Source organism: Ranitomeya variabilis, chromosome 2 (genome assembly GCF_051348905.1).
Source record: "Ranitomeya variabilis isolate aRanVar5 chromosome 2, aRanVar5.hap1, whole genome shotgun sequence".
Taxonomy (NCBI): domain Eukaryota; kingdom Metazoa; phylum Chordata; class Amphibia; order Anura; family Dendrobatidae; genus Ranitomeya; species Ranitomeya variabilis.
The window spans coordinates 121639431-121656146 of NC_135233.1; the positions used below are offsets into that span (position 1 = coordinate 121639431).

The 16716-nt window shown below is 40.4% G+C and overlaps 1 protein-coding gene and 1 long non-coding RNA gene across 3 annotated transcripts in view; one reads left to right on the forward strand and one right to left on the reverse strand.

Annotated features, from left to right (window-relative positions):
* Positions 1–1205: 1205 nt before the first annotated feature.
* Positions 1206–7294, reverse strand: LOC143804634 (uncharacterized). Its single transcript, XR_013221068.1, has 3 exons — positions 7166–7294; positions 6847–6960; positions 1206–2006 (listed from the first exon to the last, which is right to left on the reverse strand). It is a non-coding gene; the product is annotated as an uncharacterized LOC143804634 (long non-coding RNA).
* CYP1B1 (cytochrome P450 family 1 subfamily B member 1) overlaps positions 7241–16716 on the forward strand; it is a 37203-nt gene continuing 27727 nt past the window's right edge. The window contains exons 1-2 of one of the 2 annotated variants that reach the window (XM_077282911.1): positions 7241–7376; positions 8438–9522. In XM_077282911.1, coding sequence (XP_077139026.1) covers positions 8459–9522 — 1064 coding nt within the window. In that variant the 5' untranslated portion in view covers positions 7241–7376; positions 8438–8458. Of the gene's footprint in view, positions 7388–8437; positions 9523–16716 lie in introns of both variants that reach the window. The other variant, XM_077282912.1, reaches the window with a different exon arrangement.

Consider the following 16716-nt stretch of genomic DNA (forward strand, 5'->3'; position numbering starts at 1 on the left):
CTGGGAGTTTAAATCTAGCAGAATCCACCACTTTACACAACAGTTTAAGTTCTGTATGCAATTGGTCGTTCGCTCCCTGGTTGTGCGTGTGTGCGCGCGCGTGTGCATGTGTGTGTATAGGGTCGCACTCTATCTGCTCCTAGATAATGCATTCATTTATTAAAACAACATAGGGTAAGGGAAAAAGGAGTTAGTCAGTTCTCACCAGAGTATCACAGGACTATGGGTGCCAGGTTCAATGTGACTGGAATCCACCACTTTACACAACAGTTTCAGTGCTGTATGCAATTGGTCGTTAACTCCCTGGTTGTGCGCGTGTGCATGTGTGTGTATAGGGTCGCACTCTATCTGCTCCCAGAGAATGCATTCATTCATTGACACGTTTCTGAGTCTTAGCAACTGCCATAAATCACACACAGCCTGCCTTACTTTAATATTTGGTGTAGCAGTACTTTGGGTAATTAGTTACCAGAAACACAATTTCCTCATTTCAAAGCAAAGTACAAGTAGTTAAAAGAAATTTTTAAAAAAGCACAAACATTTTATTTGCAATTGAATAAAACGGTTTTATTATCATCACAAATTTGCATTATAACATTTTGAACTGTAGAGTTTACAAGTTCTTGTGATACACAGGTGCCATTTATGAGGTTAACTAACGTAAATCAATGAGATGTACCATATTTGTCTGAGAGGTGCGAGTCACATCGATGGAGCCTCTCCTATATCGAGAACGGGGTCAGAAAATAAGGGGTGACTGCACATGTGCTGATCTCTCAATTTATTACTTGCATTGCATGCTTGGCATTTTTCAGGTCTCTGATAAATGAAATATCTGCAGCCGCTAAAGCTTTATGCCTCCACTCAGTATATGAAAATATGAGAATAAATATACAGTCATAAAAGGGGCACAATATGTCCCTGTTAGTATGGAAATTTGTATTGCCTTATAGTTCTAAAACTGTTTTCAATTACCGTACCTTCACCTTGTGCACAAATTTATTTCACAATATCACATTTTTTCTGAAATGATTGTCCATATTTGAACACCGTTATTTTTTTTTAAACTTAAATAGCTCTAAATGTACAGTGGGGGAAATAAGTATTTGATCCCTTGCTGATTTCGTAAGTTTGCCCACTGACAAAGACATGAACAGTCTATAATTAATCTACCCTTAAAATTAAAGACTGTTCATGTCTGTCAGTGGGCAAACGTACAAAATCAGCAAGGGATCAAATACTTATTTCCCCAACTGTATGTGTAGATATTTTTTTTCTTATATCATTATAGTGGCAAGATATAGAATTTAGAAAATCTCTGCAATGTCACAAAGATAAATGGTAGAGAGAATTACAGTATACACTGCATAAAATAAACTAGCTAATAAAAAGTATGCAGTAAGCTCCAACGGCTCCCTCTAGTGGTGGATGTAGGAAGCAAGAAGTTTATAATATACAGTGGTGGCAAGTGAGTTACAGTTCTTATGTATGGTAATTCTGCATATATAGATCAACTACTATACAAAAAGCAGACGTAGCACACAAACTGTGATATATATATTTGTTTTACTCACTTATATAGCGCCATTAATTTCACAGCGCTTTACAGACATTATCGTATCTGTCCCCATTGAGGCTCACAATCTAAATTCCCTATCAGTATGTCTTTGGAATGTGGGAGGAAACTGGAGAACCTGGAGGAAACCCACGCAAACACGGGGAGAACATACAAACTCCTTGCAGATGTTGTATATATATATATATATATATATATATATATATATATATATATATAAGTTGGAATGCATTTTCTTATGAACATATATACCAAACCTCAGTAACGAGCTGTGCTGAATATCTAATCTATGTAACAGCTGGGTTTTGGGTACTTGTGACCTCTTCTCAGATCAGAAATTGAACACTTTACACTCCAAATGACTAGTCCAAATCAAGGTTTAATCCAGGATTGTGAGGACACACTTCTCACTTCTCACAGGAACATGGCGCTGAAAAACAGATTACATAAATGTTATGAGAGCTATAAACAAATTGATAAAATTGGCAGCCGGTACTATTTAAAAAGTCCATGTTAGCACAAGTCAGGATTATAGGCACTTTGGCAAGTCGTCCTGCGGATGTGGTTACATGCTAGACTCTTGTAATAAAAATGCTGTTACACTAAAATTATAACATGAGATCTACGTATGATGGATATATGAGCGAGACGTTAATTGTGTTGACAAAAAGCAATTTCATATGTTTTAAAGAAGAAATAATAAATGTATGTGGGCCATATTGATGACTTAGAGAAGCTCTCCCATCAAAGTTTGTATCCTCTTCTTAATATATTGCAATTATCATATTAAATAGCACTGTGTGCCTACAATTGCTCATTTTGCCCTTCTACTGAGTTAATTCTTCTCTTTTCCATTAGGCCTATGATATAACATGATTTAGAACAGACTAGCTGAATCCTTGTAAGGCTGGTTTCACATTTCCAGATGGAGGTGCTGCGGAGGGCTGCGTATGTCCTCTGTGAAGCTCCGCCCACTGCTGCACCTCCTTTGGTCAGCTCCGCCCACCGCTGCACCTCCTTCGGTCAGCTCCGCCTACATCGGCATGTGGCATGCGTACCCTATCTTTACCATTATGTGCGCAGGCCATGCTGATGGATGCGGATGCCTCCGCATGCATCGTTTTGACGGTGTGGCGACTGCACCAAAAAGCAACTCGTTGCGTTCAGCGCAGGTCGCTGCATTGTCAAAACGACACATGCGGAGTGTGTCTACAATCAAAAAAATGTATTCCCAGCATATACCTGTAGGACACTCACATGTATACTTTTGTAGTTTACATCCTTTCTTATCACTTTGGCTGAATGTGTTCACAAAGTTAGAGCCTTAGAAATTTAAAAACGAGTTTGGTAATATCTATTTTAATTTAATAATAATCTTTATTTTTATATAGCTCTAACATATTCTGCAGCGCTTTACAGTTTGCACACATTATCATCGCTGTCCCCGTTGTGGGTCACAGTCTAAATTCCCTATCAGTATGTCTTTGGAATGTGGGAGGAAACCGGAGTACCTGAAGGAAACCCACGCAAACACGGAGAGAACATACAAACTCCTTGCAGATGTTGTCCTTGGTGGGATTTGAACCCAGGACTCCAGCACTGCAGTGTTAACCAGTGAGCCACCTTGCTGCCCTATATGTTTTTAAAATTCTAATGGTGACCATGACTGGAACAATAAGGGTAGATTGAGACTGACACTCCTGTTCCTTTTGGACTGTATGATTTTATAGCTGTTGCTCTTTCCTTCAAATAATAAGATTCTACAAGCCTGCAGCCACCACTAGGGGGAGCTGAAGAGCAACTTTTTTTTTTTCCAGAGGGAACTGTAAAAATGTTAATGCATGATGCTCCCCCTAGTGGTCTCCCCAGGCTTGTAGTGATCTAAAAATATCCTCCTGGACTTAAGATATCTTTTATATTATCTTTGCATCTTGTATATGCTTTACAGTTGGCAAATTAACCACTTTCAAGACAAAGTAAAATACAAGTACTGCATACTGTATTGTTCTAGCCTAGAGGTTATTTATTTGCTTTTATTGGGTTGTAAGAAATACAAATCGATAAGTCCAGAGACAAAATATGTTACCATTCAGAGCTTTTGATAGGAGATTGAATAAAGCAATAAATATTGATTGCCTTAAGAGTGAAGAGAGCAAGGTATTAATATCCCTTATGTAAGTAACATTGAAAAACACTTTCTTGTGCTGGGAAACCTGTAAGTCCACTACAACATAGAAAGAAAATTCTAATTCTGATGGCCATGTATATTATCAAACCCCTGAAACTCCATATCATGGGTAGAGATGAGCGAACCCAAACTGTAAAGTTCAGGGGTTGTACCGAGTCCGGTGCTGAACTCCGAACATGGATTTCTCCTGGAAGTCCGTCTTACAGTTCAAGAAGGAGGTAGAGAGATATTTTTCCAGCTCCAAAGTTTGTGTCCCCATTCATTTCTATGGGGTTTGGGTTCAGGTTCAAGTGCGGGTACAGTTCTGGTCAGTGTCGGACTGGTGTGCCTGCATACAAATATTACACTACCCTCGTTCACAAACTTACCTGTATCTCTATATAATACTAAACTAGGTAGTTTGGTTAATGAATGATGAGATGCTGCGTTTTTTCTGTACACAGTTAATCATGGGAATTATGCCAAGTACTGCCCATATAGTGGGACTTGGGGCCCATGTTTGCACAGGGGCCCACCGGGGGATTCCCCTGTTCCCCTATGGGCCAGTCCGAGCCTGGTTCTGGTTCCCGAACTGAACTTCGGACTAAAGTTCATTCGAACCCGACGAACCTGAACTTCCATGGGTCCTCTCATCCCTAATAATGGACGCAGTTTTCCTCTAGGAGCACAGAAAACGGCTCTTCTAAAAAATAAAGGCTGTCCGACATACAGCATCCAATGGTGCTTACTGCCATTTGTTTTAAGGGTAGAACTCTGTATATCTCTGTATATTACCATACAAATAATGTTATATACATATTTTCTGGGCAATTAGAGGCTTTTCTGTATTTCAAATCAAATTTTCGCAGAAAATTCGGCAACACCGGCAAAATTGAATTTCTAATGATCCGCTCATCTCTAATCCCAATCTTCGAATGGAAAATAACACATTGCGGGATGATTACTGTCACGCCAAAGAGAATGTTAAAGTGTAATCGTTGGCATCTAGTTGACATCTGTGGCTAGTCATCCTCTTTTTCTAACATAGGAGTTGTAGCACCTTCATAGCAGAAAATAATAAGCATATAGTAAAGTATTTTGGGGTATGGATTCTACTATTATTTTCCTTTGCCAGTGATATCATTGTGTAATAAATCTTCGACTGAGCTTGTCCAAACACAAAGAAAAGAAGTACAATTGTTTATTCAGGTACTGCCACAAGCGCAATGTTCCAATGGAAGCATGATCAGGAATTTACTACAGTGAATTATGAAATCTCATTGATATCTTCTGGTTCGGTTGATCATTAATGCCACAGGCGCATAACTTTATGCCAATGTTTGCCATGATATAAACCGTAGATATATTATGTCAAAGACCTGTTTAACAGACAGCCAGGTTACTTTTTTATTTGTCTCTTAGTGTATATTGTTGCCTATTTTTCCAATGTTTTTTTTAGATAGCAAGGCAGCAGCCAGATGCCTCCTTATGGAGGTATAAAAAATGCCTTTAATACATAAGTTTGAAAAAACTTTTTTTGGATGAAGATTATGCACATTTTTTAAGCATCTCTCTCCTGGTGTGATGTTTTTCATCTATAGAGCTCAATTTGATAGAAAATTGCACCAAAATTATGATGCATCACGTTTATATAAAGTATCCATGCATTTATAGTGATTACTTCTGCAGCATACACACATATTTCTGCATGGAAACATCTGACAACCTTGGAAAGGCTGAGATTTGGGCAACTAGTGGATAGCAAAGATGATATACTAGGAGGACCCATTCGCCTGCTTATAAAAATATATAATATAGACATTGATTGTTTTTGCTTATGTTTATTACCTTTTCTTCTATATTCTGTTCTACTGTACTTTTCATCCATATTTCTTCTTTTGTATGCTTAAAAGTTAAGTAATATTTGGCTGTTTTTTGCAATGTCGCAAAAATATGGGCTATGAAAACTAAAAAAAAACTATTATAAATTATGCAAACATGTAATTTACTGCCTTAAATTTAGACCTTTGACTTCTAAGGGTTAAAAACAGTACCCAGACAGATCCGTTGGGGGGAACAAATGTATTGAAAACAGCCACGTGCGAATGAAACCATTTGGACAAATTGCTAACTTGTTTTCAATGAAAAAATATGAAAAAATAAAATAAATGTTATATATATATATATATATATATATATATATATATATATATATATATATATATAAAACAAGAATGCATAATACGCCAATGTGAATGAGCCCTATCCAAGGTGCAAGGTCTAGCAGTACATAAACTAAAAAAAAATACAATTTCAGAAATGTATTTACTGTTATCCATCATGTAAAATAAATGGCCATGAAATAAATCAGCCTACATGTAAGACAACACAGAAACAGAAAAAAAAGGACAAAGTGTCCCATACTGAATGAAAGAGCAGCAGTATAGTCAATGACACGTTAGATCGTGTATTAAGAGCGTGCGTGTGCGTGTGTGTGCGTGCGTACGTGCGTGTGTGTGTGTGCGTGCGTGCGTGCGTACAACCAACTTTGCAGTAAGACTAAAATTATAGATGATAAAAACTCGGTGACCTTGGCATTTCTGTGCAGATCTAGCACAGCTGAGTTTGTCCTATAGGACGCAGTAATATCATGTATGTGGTGATTTTATTCACCTTGATACTAGATATGTTATCTCTGATTTACCCAGATCTAAAAGTAATGAAAAAAAATCCAGAGTCAAATATCTCATTCAGCTCTGCTATATCTGAATGTGTTGTGTGACATTGTGTCCAGTTATACAGTCTCATCATTCCTCCTTTGATTTGCAAAACATGATCACGTTTCAATCATGAAATCATTCTACAGATAGATAGCACTGGCAATACATGCTGGTATTAGTAGTTCCAGTGCCAAAGTTATGAAAAACGTTTGCCTACTATGACAATCTGAAGTTAGCATGGTAGATATGACAGGGAATTATTGCATTACCTTAAGAATCAAATCTGCATTCAGAGAAAGGAGATCTACATACAGCAGAGCTGCTCTATGCACAGCTATCAGCACTATTAAGGAAAGCTCCATCAAGATCTCTAAATGACTCACCTTACCATATGTCACTGCAAGGGTTAACGGGTGACAGAGCTTTGTAATGAGAAGATCATTCAGCCAGTTACAAATAAGGTAGATTTCCGGATGAAGTCAGCAACTAACTTCTCACTAAAGAGAGAAAAGGGAAAATCAGTGTGATCCAAGAGCTGTTCTGCTTTCCAATAAGTGGTGTAATTGCTAAGGGTCCAATGGAGAGGAGCTGGGCGGTGACCAAAGGGTGCCTCCCGGGGAGGAAACTAGTCACACAGCAGGACAAGAGGGGGGCTTCATATAAAAAGTCATGCTGAGCAACTGGAGAACAAGTCTCACCTACCTTCCAATGTGGGACCTGCATCAGTCTTCTAAGAGCTGCAACAGGATCATCCTAATTATACACCCAACAACTCCAGAAGAATTATAATGTGTGAGAAGAGAATGGAGTCATTTCAAGTCACATCCTCTGAAGCTTAATTTTCTCTGCTGAGGAGGGTGTAAAGCTATTAGAACCAGTGATCAAAGTGGTGGATGCATCATCTCCAGCTCAGGTAGACTCATGGTGGGTGAAGGTCCAGGTCTGACCACCAGTGATGCTCTGGGTCAGGCAGGAATAAAGTATTAAGCTGAATGTGATCGCAGGCAGTATGTCTTAGAATCTGGGCTCCTCAGGTGTAGGAGTGTGGCTGTCAGGATGTCAGTGGGTGCCTTATTTGCAGCCCATGTGGATTGATGATGGGTGAAGGTCCAAGTGTGACCACAAGTGATGCTCTGGATGAGACAGGAATGTGTGTGTGGGATAAAGTAATACCATAAGTGTGCTTGCAGGCAGTATATTTTAGGTTTTAGACTCTTAAGCTGTACAGGTGTGTCTGTCAGGGTGCAAGTGGGGGCCTCATCTCCAGTTCAGTTAGCCTCATGGTTCGTGAAAGTCTAGGTGTGACCACCAGTGATGCTCTCGATCACAGCATGAGTGCGATTGCAGGCATTATACATTAGGGTCTAGACTCTTCAGCTGTGCAGGTGTGGCTGCCAGGATGTCACTGGATGCATGGTCTCCATCACGAGTAGACTCATGGTGGGTGAAGGTCCGGGTGGACCACCAGTGATGCTTGCAATCAGACAGGGATAAAGTAATAAGATCAGTGTGATCGGAGGCAGTATTAGGTTCTGGAGTATCTGCTGTACAGTCAGTGCTGCCAGGATGTCAGGTGATGCATCATCTCCAGCACAAGTAGATTCATGGTGGGTGAAGGTCCGGGTGTGACCACCAGTGATGTTTTGGATCAAGCAGGAAAGATTGTGTGGGAATAAAGTAATGAATGTGATCGCAGACAGTATATTTTATGTTCTGGCTTCCTGAGCTGCACAGGTGTAGCTTCCAGTATGTCAGTGGGTGCCTGCATTTTAGGAAAGCATCTCTAGGTGGTGGAAGTGAGTTGATCAGAAATCTCTGCTAGCTGTGGATAAACCGTTATTACTTTGGTGTTGACTGCTCACTAGGTCTGAGTGTGGAGTACAATTAGAGCATGGTGTAGCATGAGAAAGAGGGCAGCTTTACTAAGTTTTGGTATTTCTTTAATTGTATTATTTCTTTTGTATGTGGCTTTAGGTCTAAATAGCAACGCTCAAGATGCATGAAGAGGTGTCTCCTTTTATCTCCAGTCTTCTGCTCTCAGTTCTGTGCGCACTGTTGGCCATTCATGTCTTTAAGTGGCTCCAATTTTGGATCTTGCCCAGATGGTCAGACTCACATCATCCCCCTGGTCCTTTTCCATGGCCCATCATTGGTAATGCTATGCAGATTGGTAGCTCCCCTCACTTGGCTTTTGTACAGTTAGCCAAAAAGTATGGTGAGATCTTCCAGATGAAGTTAGGTAGTCAGAAAGTGGTGGTGCTGAACGGAGACAGGGTCATCAGACACGCTTTGCTGCAGAAAGGAGCAGACTTTGCAGGTCGTCCCGGATTTGCTTCCTTCAAGTTTGTGTCAGGGGGCAGAAGCTTGGCTTTTGGGCTCTACAATGAGAGATGGAAGGCTCATAGAAAAATTGCCCAGTCCACAGTGAGAGCCTTCTCCACTCTTAATCCGGACACTAAACAGAGACTGGGGCAACATGTCCTGAGTGAAGTCCGTGAGCTGATTACTATCTTCTCTGCTCTTGGAGAGGAGGGCAAGTTATTTGCCCCTGGAGGACATCTGGTGGTGGCCGTGGCTAATGTGATGAGTGCAGTATGTTTTGGCCGACGTTACAGCCACATGGACTTAGAGTTCCAAGCTCTTCTGAGCAATAATGATAAGTTCAGTAAGACAGTGGGTGCAGGAAGCCTGGTAGATGTCATGCCCTGGCTCCAGCGCTTCCCAAATCCTGTCAGGACAATATATAATGACTTCCAGCAGGTCAATAACGAGTTCTACAACTTTGTTCATAGCAAATTCATCCAACATCTCAAGACAACGGCATGGGGAGTGACTAGAGACATGCTGGACGCTTTTATCCACATCTTAGGAGAAGTGGATGGAAAAAGTTTCATCATGAACCGGGACAGAATGGAAAAGAAAGAAGAGGTGAAGAATGGTAACACAGGACTTTGTCTTCTAGAAAAGGAGCATATTCCAGCCACAGTATGTGATATATTTGGTGCCAGCCAAGACACCCTGTCAACAGCTCTGCAGTGGCTCATTTTCTTCCTCGTCAGGTAAGCTGATTCTATCACTTAGGTTCATTGCTATATCATTGCTGGGTTGTTATTGGCTCCAGATATATAAGCTTAAAAACACCTGGTATGGGACTTCTAATGAAATAAATAGGAGTAATGCACATTTACAAGCTGAGGCTTTTAAAGTTGGATGCGATATTGTGGGATTTTAATGTTTACTCTTGGAAGAACTGCAATGACTCTAAAATTCCAATTCCATTTGGAAGGAATGATTCCATCATTTTCTCCAAATCTGAGTTCGCATTGGGAAAATTTGAGAAAGAGCTAGAAATGTAGCTAATGTTGCTGCTATAGTTAGCCAGGTTCTTGATTTCTTTAACACTTCGATGTCAATTTTCATTCTTTTCCAGATATTTACTTGCTGCCTGTTAGTGAAAAACGAACATATTAAAGTGGTGCAAACTTGTACAAACCTAGTCCCTCTCTATCTGCTAAGAAGTGGATAAAATGTATCCAGTCCAAACCTTCAGAATGATACATTGTAGCAAACTACTAGAGCTTTGCGCAGCTGCTGATATATTTATCTCACAGACCATTGACTAGACTGATACAATTGTATCTACCTTGCAACTGAGAGGTCTAAAGATGTATATGTTTGTAGGCACTAAATTTACACAAAATGTTTCTATTTGCTGAAAGCAAACACATATCTTGAAAATGCTAGAAATTGCAATATTGAATAATAATAGAAAGTTGGACAAATTGTCATTTATATAGAGATTAAATCTGGACCACCTCTTTAATTGTTAAGGCGCATACGTGGCTTCCTTATTTTTCTGTGCTTTTTGTACACAATAGTTTTTTTATGTGAGAGATAATAATGTTCTGCATTAAGGAATGTTAATAAATGCATTTTATCTAGATGTAAATGCTACATAAAATAAGTTATCCCCCATTCTGGCTACAGTTTGAGAAACTATTAGGCAATAGAGCACTTTAGGGTCTAGACATCAAGACAATGGTCTTTACATAATCTTTTTGGGTGTCAATATAGTCATTTCTTCACTTTAAATTCGACCAGTGTGCTAAAGATGCAAATAAAATAACTGTTTATGGCTCAACTGAAGAGAAATAGTGTGTTTTATAGCATGGGCCACAATGTTATCAATAAATCATTTTTATTAGATCAGCTTACTTTGCTTACACAATGTGTTCAATGTGTTGTCAGTCAGTCCAGCAGGTTTTATAAAAAATTCTGTTGACTGCAGTCCATTGAAGAAACAGACTTTAATGATTCTACAGCCAGACCGAGTAAAATATTAACTAATGGTCTAGTTATTTACAGCAGTCATTGCCTTCTATTGAACGAAATATAACAAAAATGCAAAGTCTAAAATTTAATAGACTTAAAATAACCACTCCGGTGCTGCAAGGCAATAGTGAGGGACACTGATCTACTATATACTGAGTTTCAATAATAAAAAATAACAAATAATCTTATTTTATCGATTATTTTTTATTTTTTTTAATTAATAAATTGGAGCGTTAACACCTTGAAACAAACTATTCCTCAATCGACTTGCATTAGACTTGTCAAAGTCAAATATTTGTGCTGATATTCTCTGCGGTAATTCAGTTATTTAGGAAGGATTTACAGGATCTGTTTGAGATCATGGTGTCTATTTTGCCAAAGTTTTCTCTTTTTTTTTTTTTTTGACCGTGTTTTCAGAATATTTTTCAAAACAATTATCTAACACGACCACAAAAAAACTATTGGTATCTCAGAGTAGCTACAGGACCTCTCTGGCCAAAATCCCTGTTGCGCAGGGAATTACATTACAGCGCCATTCATCAATCCTGTTGTGTTGCTGTTCTTTGAATAGCAGCAGGTGGCAGAATAAATTGCAGTCCAGTCAAAACTGATAAGTTTGCAGTCACTGCGCCCACTGGTAGGGTGTATGTGTAACTCCTACAATGCAAATTGTATGGCCGGGAGTATGTATAACTCATACACACCCTCTGATCCCTGGTCTGAAACCAACAAATCCCTGCAGCGCACAGTGCGTGTGCTGGGGGATTCATAAGTTTGCAGTGCCACAGAGTGACTGGAGACTTGTCGCTTTTCACCGGACAACCCCTTTAAGAAATGTGAAGACACTTTGGATAAACATGGAACAGTGAAATAAGTGTAATCTTAGTCATCTCTATTGCATTGTTCATCTAGTTAATTCCAAGGGTCATTTATCAAAATAAGTAATTATTTGTTGAATAGCTGAGTTTTTGTTAATTTTTATTCGGTTGTCTTATAGCCATTTGGTAAATTAAGGTTTTAACAATTAAACTTTCTGGCATGGTAACCGTGTCTGTCACGAGTGCCATTGCTCCACCTCAATAAGAAAATTAATGAAGGAAAAATTATGGCATGTTCGCAAAAAATCATGATAACATGGTTCCGTTTTGATCCGAATCACGAATGAAAATGAAGTGATTCCAGACTTGTACCCATTTAATGAATTAAAAGACTGAAGTAGCATTTCTGGCTTACAAAATGCCTGCATCTTTTATGAATTTGACATGCGGGCATGGCCATAGTCCATCCGACAGGAAATTATCTCCCAATCCCCTCATACCATGCACTGTCCTCCGTCCCCCACTGCATCTAGCTCACTCTCTGATTTTGAACCATTCACAGAAGAAGTATTCAAGCTCCTTGCATCTTCTCGCCCAACCACTTGCGCCAGTGACCTCATTCCGTCATATCTCCTCCAGTCCTTTTCCCCTGCTGTCACCGCTCACCTAACAAAAATATTCAATCTCTCTTTCTTCTGGTATCTTTCCCTCCTCACATAAGCATGCCATCATACATCCATTACTTAAAAAAAACATCCCTCGACAATACTGTACCGCTAACTATAGACCTGTCTCTAATCTTCCCTTCTCTAAACTCCTGGAATGCCTGGTCCACTCCCGTCTTATCCGCTATCTCTCAGATAACTCTCTTCTCGACCATCTACTAAAACTGCCTTTACTAAAGTCTCTAATGATCTACTAACAGCTAAATATAATGGTTACTGCTCCCTGCTAATTCTCTTGGATCTCTCTGCAGCATTCAACACTGTGGATCATCAGCTCCATCAGCTCCTCCTCACTATGCTCCACTTCATTGGCCTCAAGGACACCATTTTCTCCTGGTTCTCCTCCTATCTCTCTGACTGCTCCTTCACTGTATCTTTTGCTGATTCTTCCTCCTCTAATCTTCCCCTTACTGTTGGGGTTCCTCAAGGATCGGTTCTAGGCCTCCTCCTCTTCTCTTTGCATACTGCCCCTATTGGTCAAACAATCAGTAGATTTTGTTTCCAGTACCATCTCTATGCTGATGACATCCAATTATACACTTCTTCTCCTGATATCACGCCTACCTTTTTAGAAAACACCACTGATTGTCTTACCACTGTCTCTAACATCATGTCCTCCCTCTATCTGAAACTGAACCTGTCAAAAACTGAACTCCTTGTGTTTCCTCCCTCTACTAACTTACCTATGCCTGACATTGCCATTTCCGTGTGTGGTTCCACTATTACTCCCCAGCAACACGCCCGCTGTCTTGGGGTCATTCTTGAGTCCGAGCTTTCATTCACCCCCCACATCCGATCACTGGCTCGCTCTTGTTATCTGCACATCAAAAACATTTCTAGAATTCAACCCTTTCTTACTTTGGACTCTTCAAAAACTCTCACTGTTTCTCTTTTTTATTCTCATCTGGACTATTGTTACTCTACTAATTGGTCTCCCTCTTACCAAACTCTCCTCTCTCCAATCTGTCTTGAATGCTGCAGCCAGGATCATATTCCTCACCAATCGTTACACCTGTAATAGAGTGCAGGGTAGAGTATGTCACCACGGAACAGACAGACCAACTGTTGAGGGGGGTTTATTAACAGGAGCAATATTCTCCTCACAGGGAGAAAACAGTTGAATATAAATTGATAAAATAACAGTGCAAAATATATGGGAAGCAATATAAGTTCCCAGACAGTCAAACAGTATAACAGTAATAAACGGAAATTCTGGAGAAAACACTTATGAGTCTGATGAGGACTTGCTTGTAGGGTCATCTTCTCCAACGTAGGCGCTGAGAAACAGCGGCACTTGTCGTCCCTGTTATCCGTGGGCTGTGTAGTCTGTGTAGAGGGGATGCTGGGCAAACGGGGTCCCCTGTGCTCTGAGTCTTTTGCTTTAACAGTGCAGCCTATCCCGGGAGAACGATGCTCAGTCTATTTTTGGGTCTCCCAACAGGAATAAGGGGCTCTGCACTAATGCTGTGGGTACTAGGGGCCACTGTTTATGAACGGGCCACTGTCTATGAATGGGTCACTTTCTCTGCACGGGCGTCAGGGCGCACCTCTCCAGTCACAGCAGAATCCGCTTTCGGGTACTCACAAGATGCAGTCTTTCTGGACAATCTCCTTGTATCAGTCCTCCGACCGGGAGCTCTCTCTCTCTTCCCCGGAGTGCAGCTGCGTGCTGTTCTGGCCGCTGTATCCGCTGCTCTCTCCGCTGCGCCTGCTGCTCTCTCTGCTGCACCCGCTGCTCTGTGCCCAGTACACGCTCCTCTAGCCCTGGAAAGCGCGCCCTTTCTCTCCCTCAGCCCAGCTTCCTTCCTGTCCCAGTCTCTAAGTCTGTCCAGAGGGAAACCTGCTGCACAGCTAAGTGGTTCCAGGCACGGAGCAGAGAAGGTAACCCCCTTACACACCGATGCCTCTACCTTGTGCCAGTCATTATACTGGTTTCCCATCCACTCCAGAATCCAGTACAAACTTATTTCCTTCACCCACAAAGCACTCCATGGCTCAGCACCACCCTACATCTCCTCCCTCATCTCAGTCTACCACCCTACCCGTGCCCTCTGTTCTGCTAATGACCTGAGGTTAGCATCCTCAATAATCAGAACCTCCCACTCCCGTCTCCAAGACTTTTCACGTGCTGCACCAATTCTTTGGAATGCACTACCCTGGTTAATACGATTAATCCCCAATCCTCACAGTTTTAACCATGCCCTAAAAACTCATTTGTTCAGACTGGCCTACCGCCTCAACGCATTAACCTATCTATCCCTGTGTGGCCCATTCAAAATTTACCATAACCAGATTCCTCGCATCATGTCCTCACATGCTTTATGCAGTTAATAGCCCTCTGTGTCTGCACTGTTACATACTTAGGCTGATAACCGGTTCATGCAGCTTTACATGACCACCCGATTCTTACACTTTGGCTGGTCTGAACAACAAAAGCAATTGTTACCATCCACCTCTCGTGTGTCCCCTTTTCCTCATAGATTGTAAGCTTGTGAGCAGGGCCCTCATTCCTCTTGGTATCTGTTTTGATCTATGTGTTTATTGTTATGCTGTAATGTCTATTGTCTGGACAAGTCCCCTCTAAAATGTAAAGTGCTGCGGAATATGTTGGTGCTATAGAAATAAAATTATTCTTATTTATTTTCTTATGTAAAAGCTTTCATGAAGTGGCTCCATAGTCTCAGACAGCATAGAACAAAATGGCGACTGTCATGTATTAATACTTACTATCACCCTTACATGGAAGACATCAAGTTGTCTGCAGTGCAGAAAGGTGGATCATTAGGGTAAGTATTCTTTATTTTTTTGTTGAGGAGAAGTAGATGGCAGACATGGGAATCATGCCAGAAAGTTTAATTGTCAAATCCCTAATTTAGCAAAACGACTGCAAATCATCCGAAAAACAAACTCAACGATTCAACAAATAATTGCTTTGGTTTCCTATTACTTTGATAAATGACCCTGGTAATGAAATTAACCTTGAATGAAAAATCCAATAGAGATGACTAAGATTACACTTAATTTATTGTTTCATGTTTTGCCTAGCTTTTATCATCACCATGTGGAGGTCATAGATATAAATCATGTGGTAGTGAAGAGGGCAGAAGGTTCTTTTTTTTTTTCTGCTATAAACCAGCAAGACTGGACATACTGTACTAACGGCCTGAGTACGTAACCCGGACTGTGGATGCTAGATGTGCTGTCCTTCCATTATTCAGTCATCCGTTCCACTGTTGTATCTCTTCTACTTCCAACATATTGTATTAACAAAGGTAGTATGCATAGCAGGAATATGGTGTCCTACACACTTCACAACTCATAGTGTAATGGTCGGATCCTTCTTACAGCCAATAATACACAGATTGTGGCCATTTATAGGAGCCAATAATCTCCTGAACTATCCCACATGAGAACGAGGAAAGCTTAGATAGAAGCGACAGTAGTACATGATTTTACTGTATACACAAATGTATGAGTTTTTCCATAGAAAGGAATGTTTTGTGAAGACGCACTGTCAGACATTTTGCACACAGAGATATGCATATACACTAATGATCTAAAATTTTACTATTAAATTGATAAATTCTTTAAAAATGGATAATAAAAACTTAAAATAATTAAACAAAGCCCTATAGCTTGGAAATTCAATGCAATCTGTTGGCATTATACAGTATGGACAGATGAGAAGAACTGGGAATTGATTCAGTGTAATTTGTCTTTTGTCAGGAAGTTACCTCTCCACTGGAGGGCTAGGTTCACAACGCGCTAGGGCAATCCGCTTAACGGATACGTTTCTAAGTGTCACTAACGCAATGTAACAGATCCATTAATGCGCCCATAGACTTCCATTAGTGTAACGGATCCTAACGCATGTCAAAATCGGCATGCATTAGCGACGGTCCCTTATTTTGTCAATATATAATAAAACCTGGCACTCAACTTTTTTAACTGGAAATATATTTATTATCAGCAACAAAACGTTTAGGTCCCGGACTGGACCTTCATCAGTTACGTGCTATGAAGGATATTTGGGAGAGACGTGCTCGTATGAGCAGATGATAATTAGTTCTCCATAAGGATGCAGATTGTTAACCTGTGTAGAGCTGTACGGGCAAAAACCTCCGTATAGAGAAGGCGTGGCTGACGCGGTGTCCACCGCTAGTCTCAGACTGACACCGCGTCAGCCACGCCATCTCTATACGGAGGTTTTTGCCCGTACAGCTCTACACAGGTTAACAATCTGCATCCTTATGGAGAACTAATTATCATCTGCTCATACGAGCACGTCTCTCCCAAATATCCTTCATAGCACGTAACTGATGAAGGTCCAGTCCGGGACCGAAACGTTTTGTTGCTGATAATAAATATATTTCCAGTT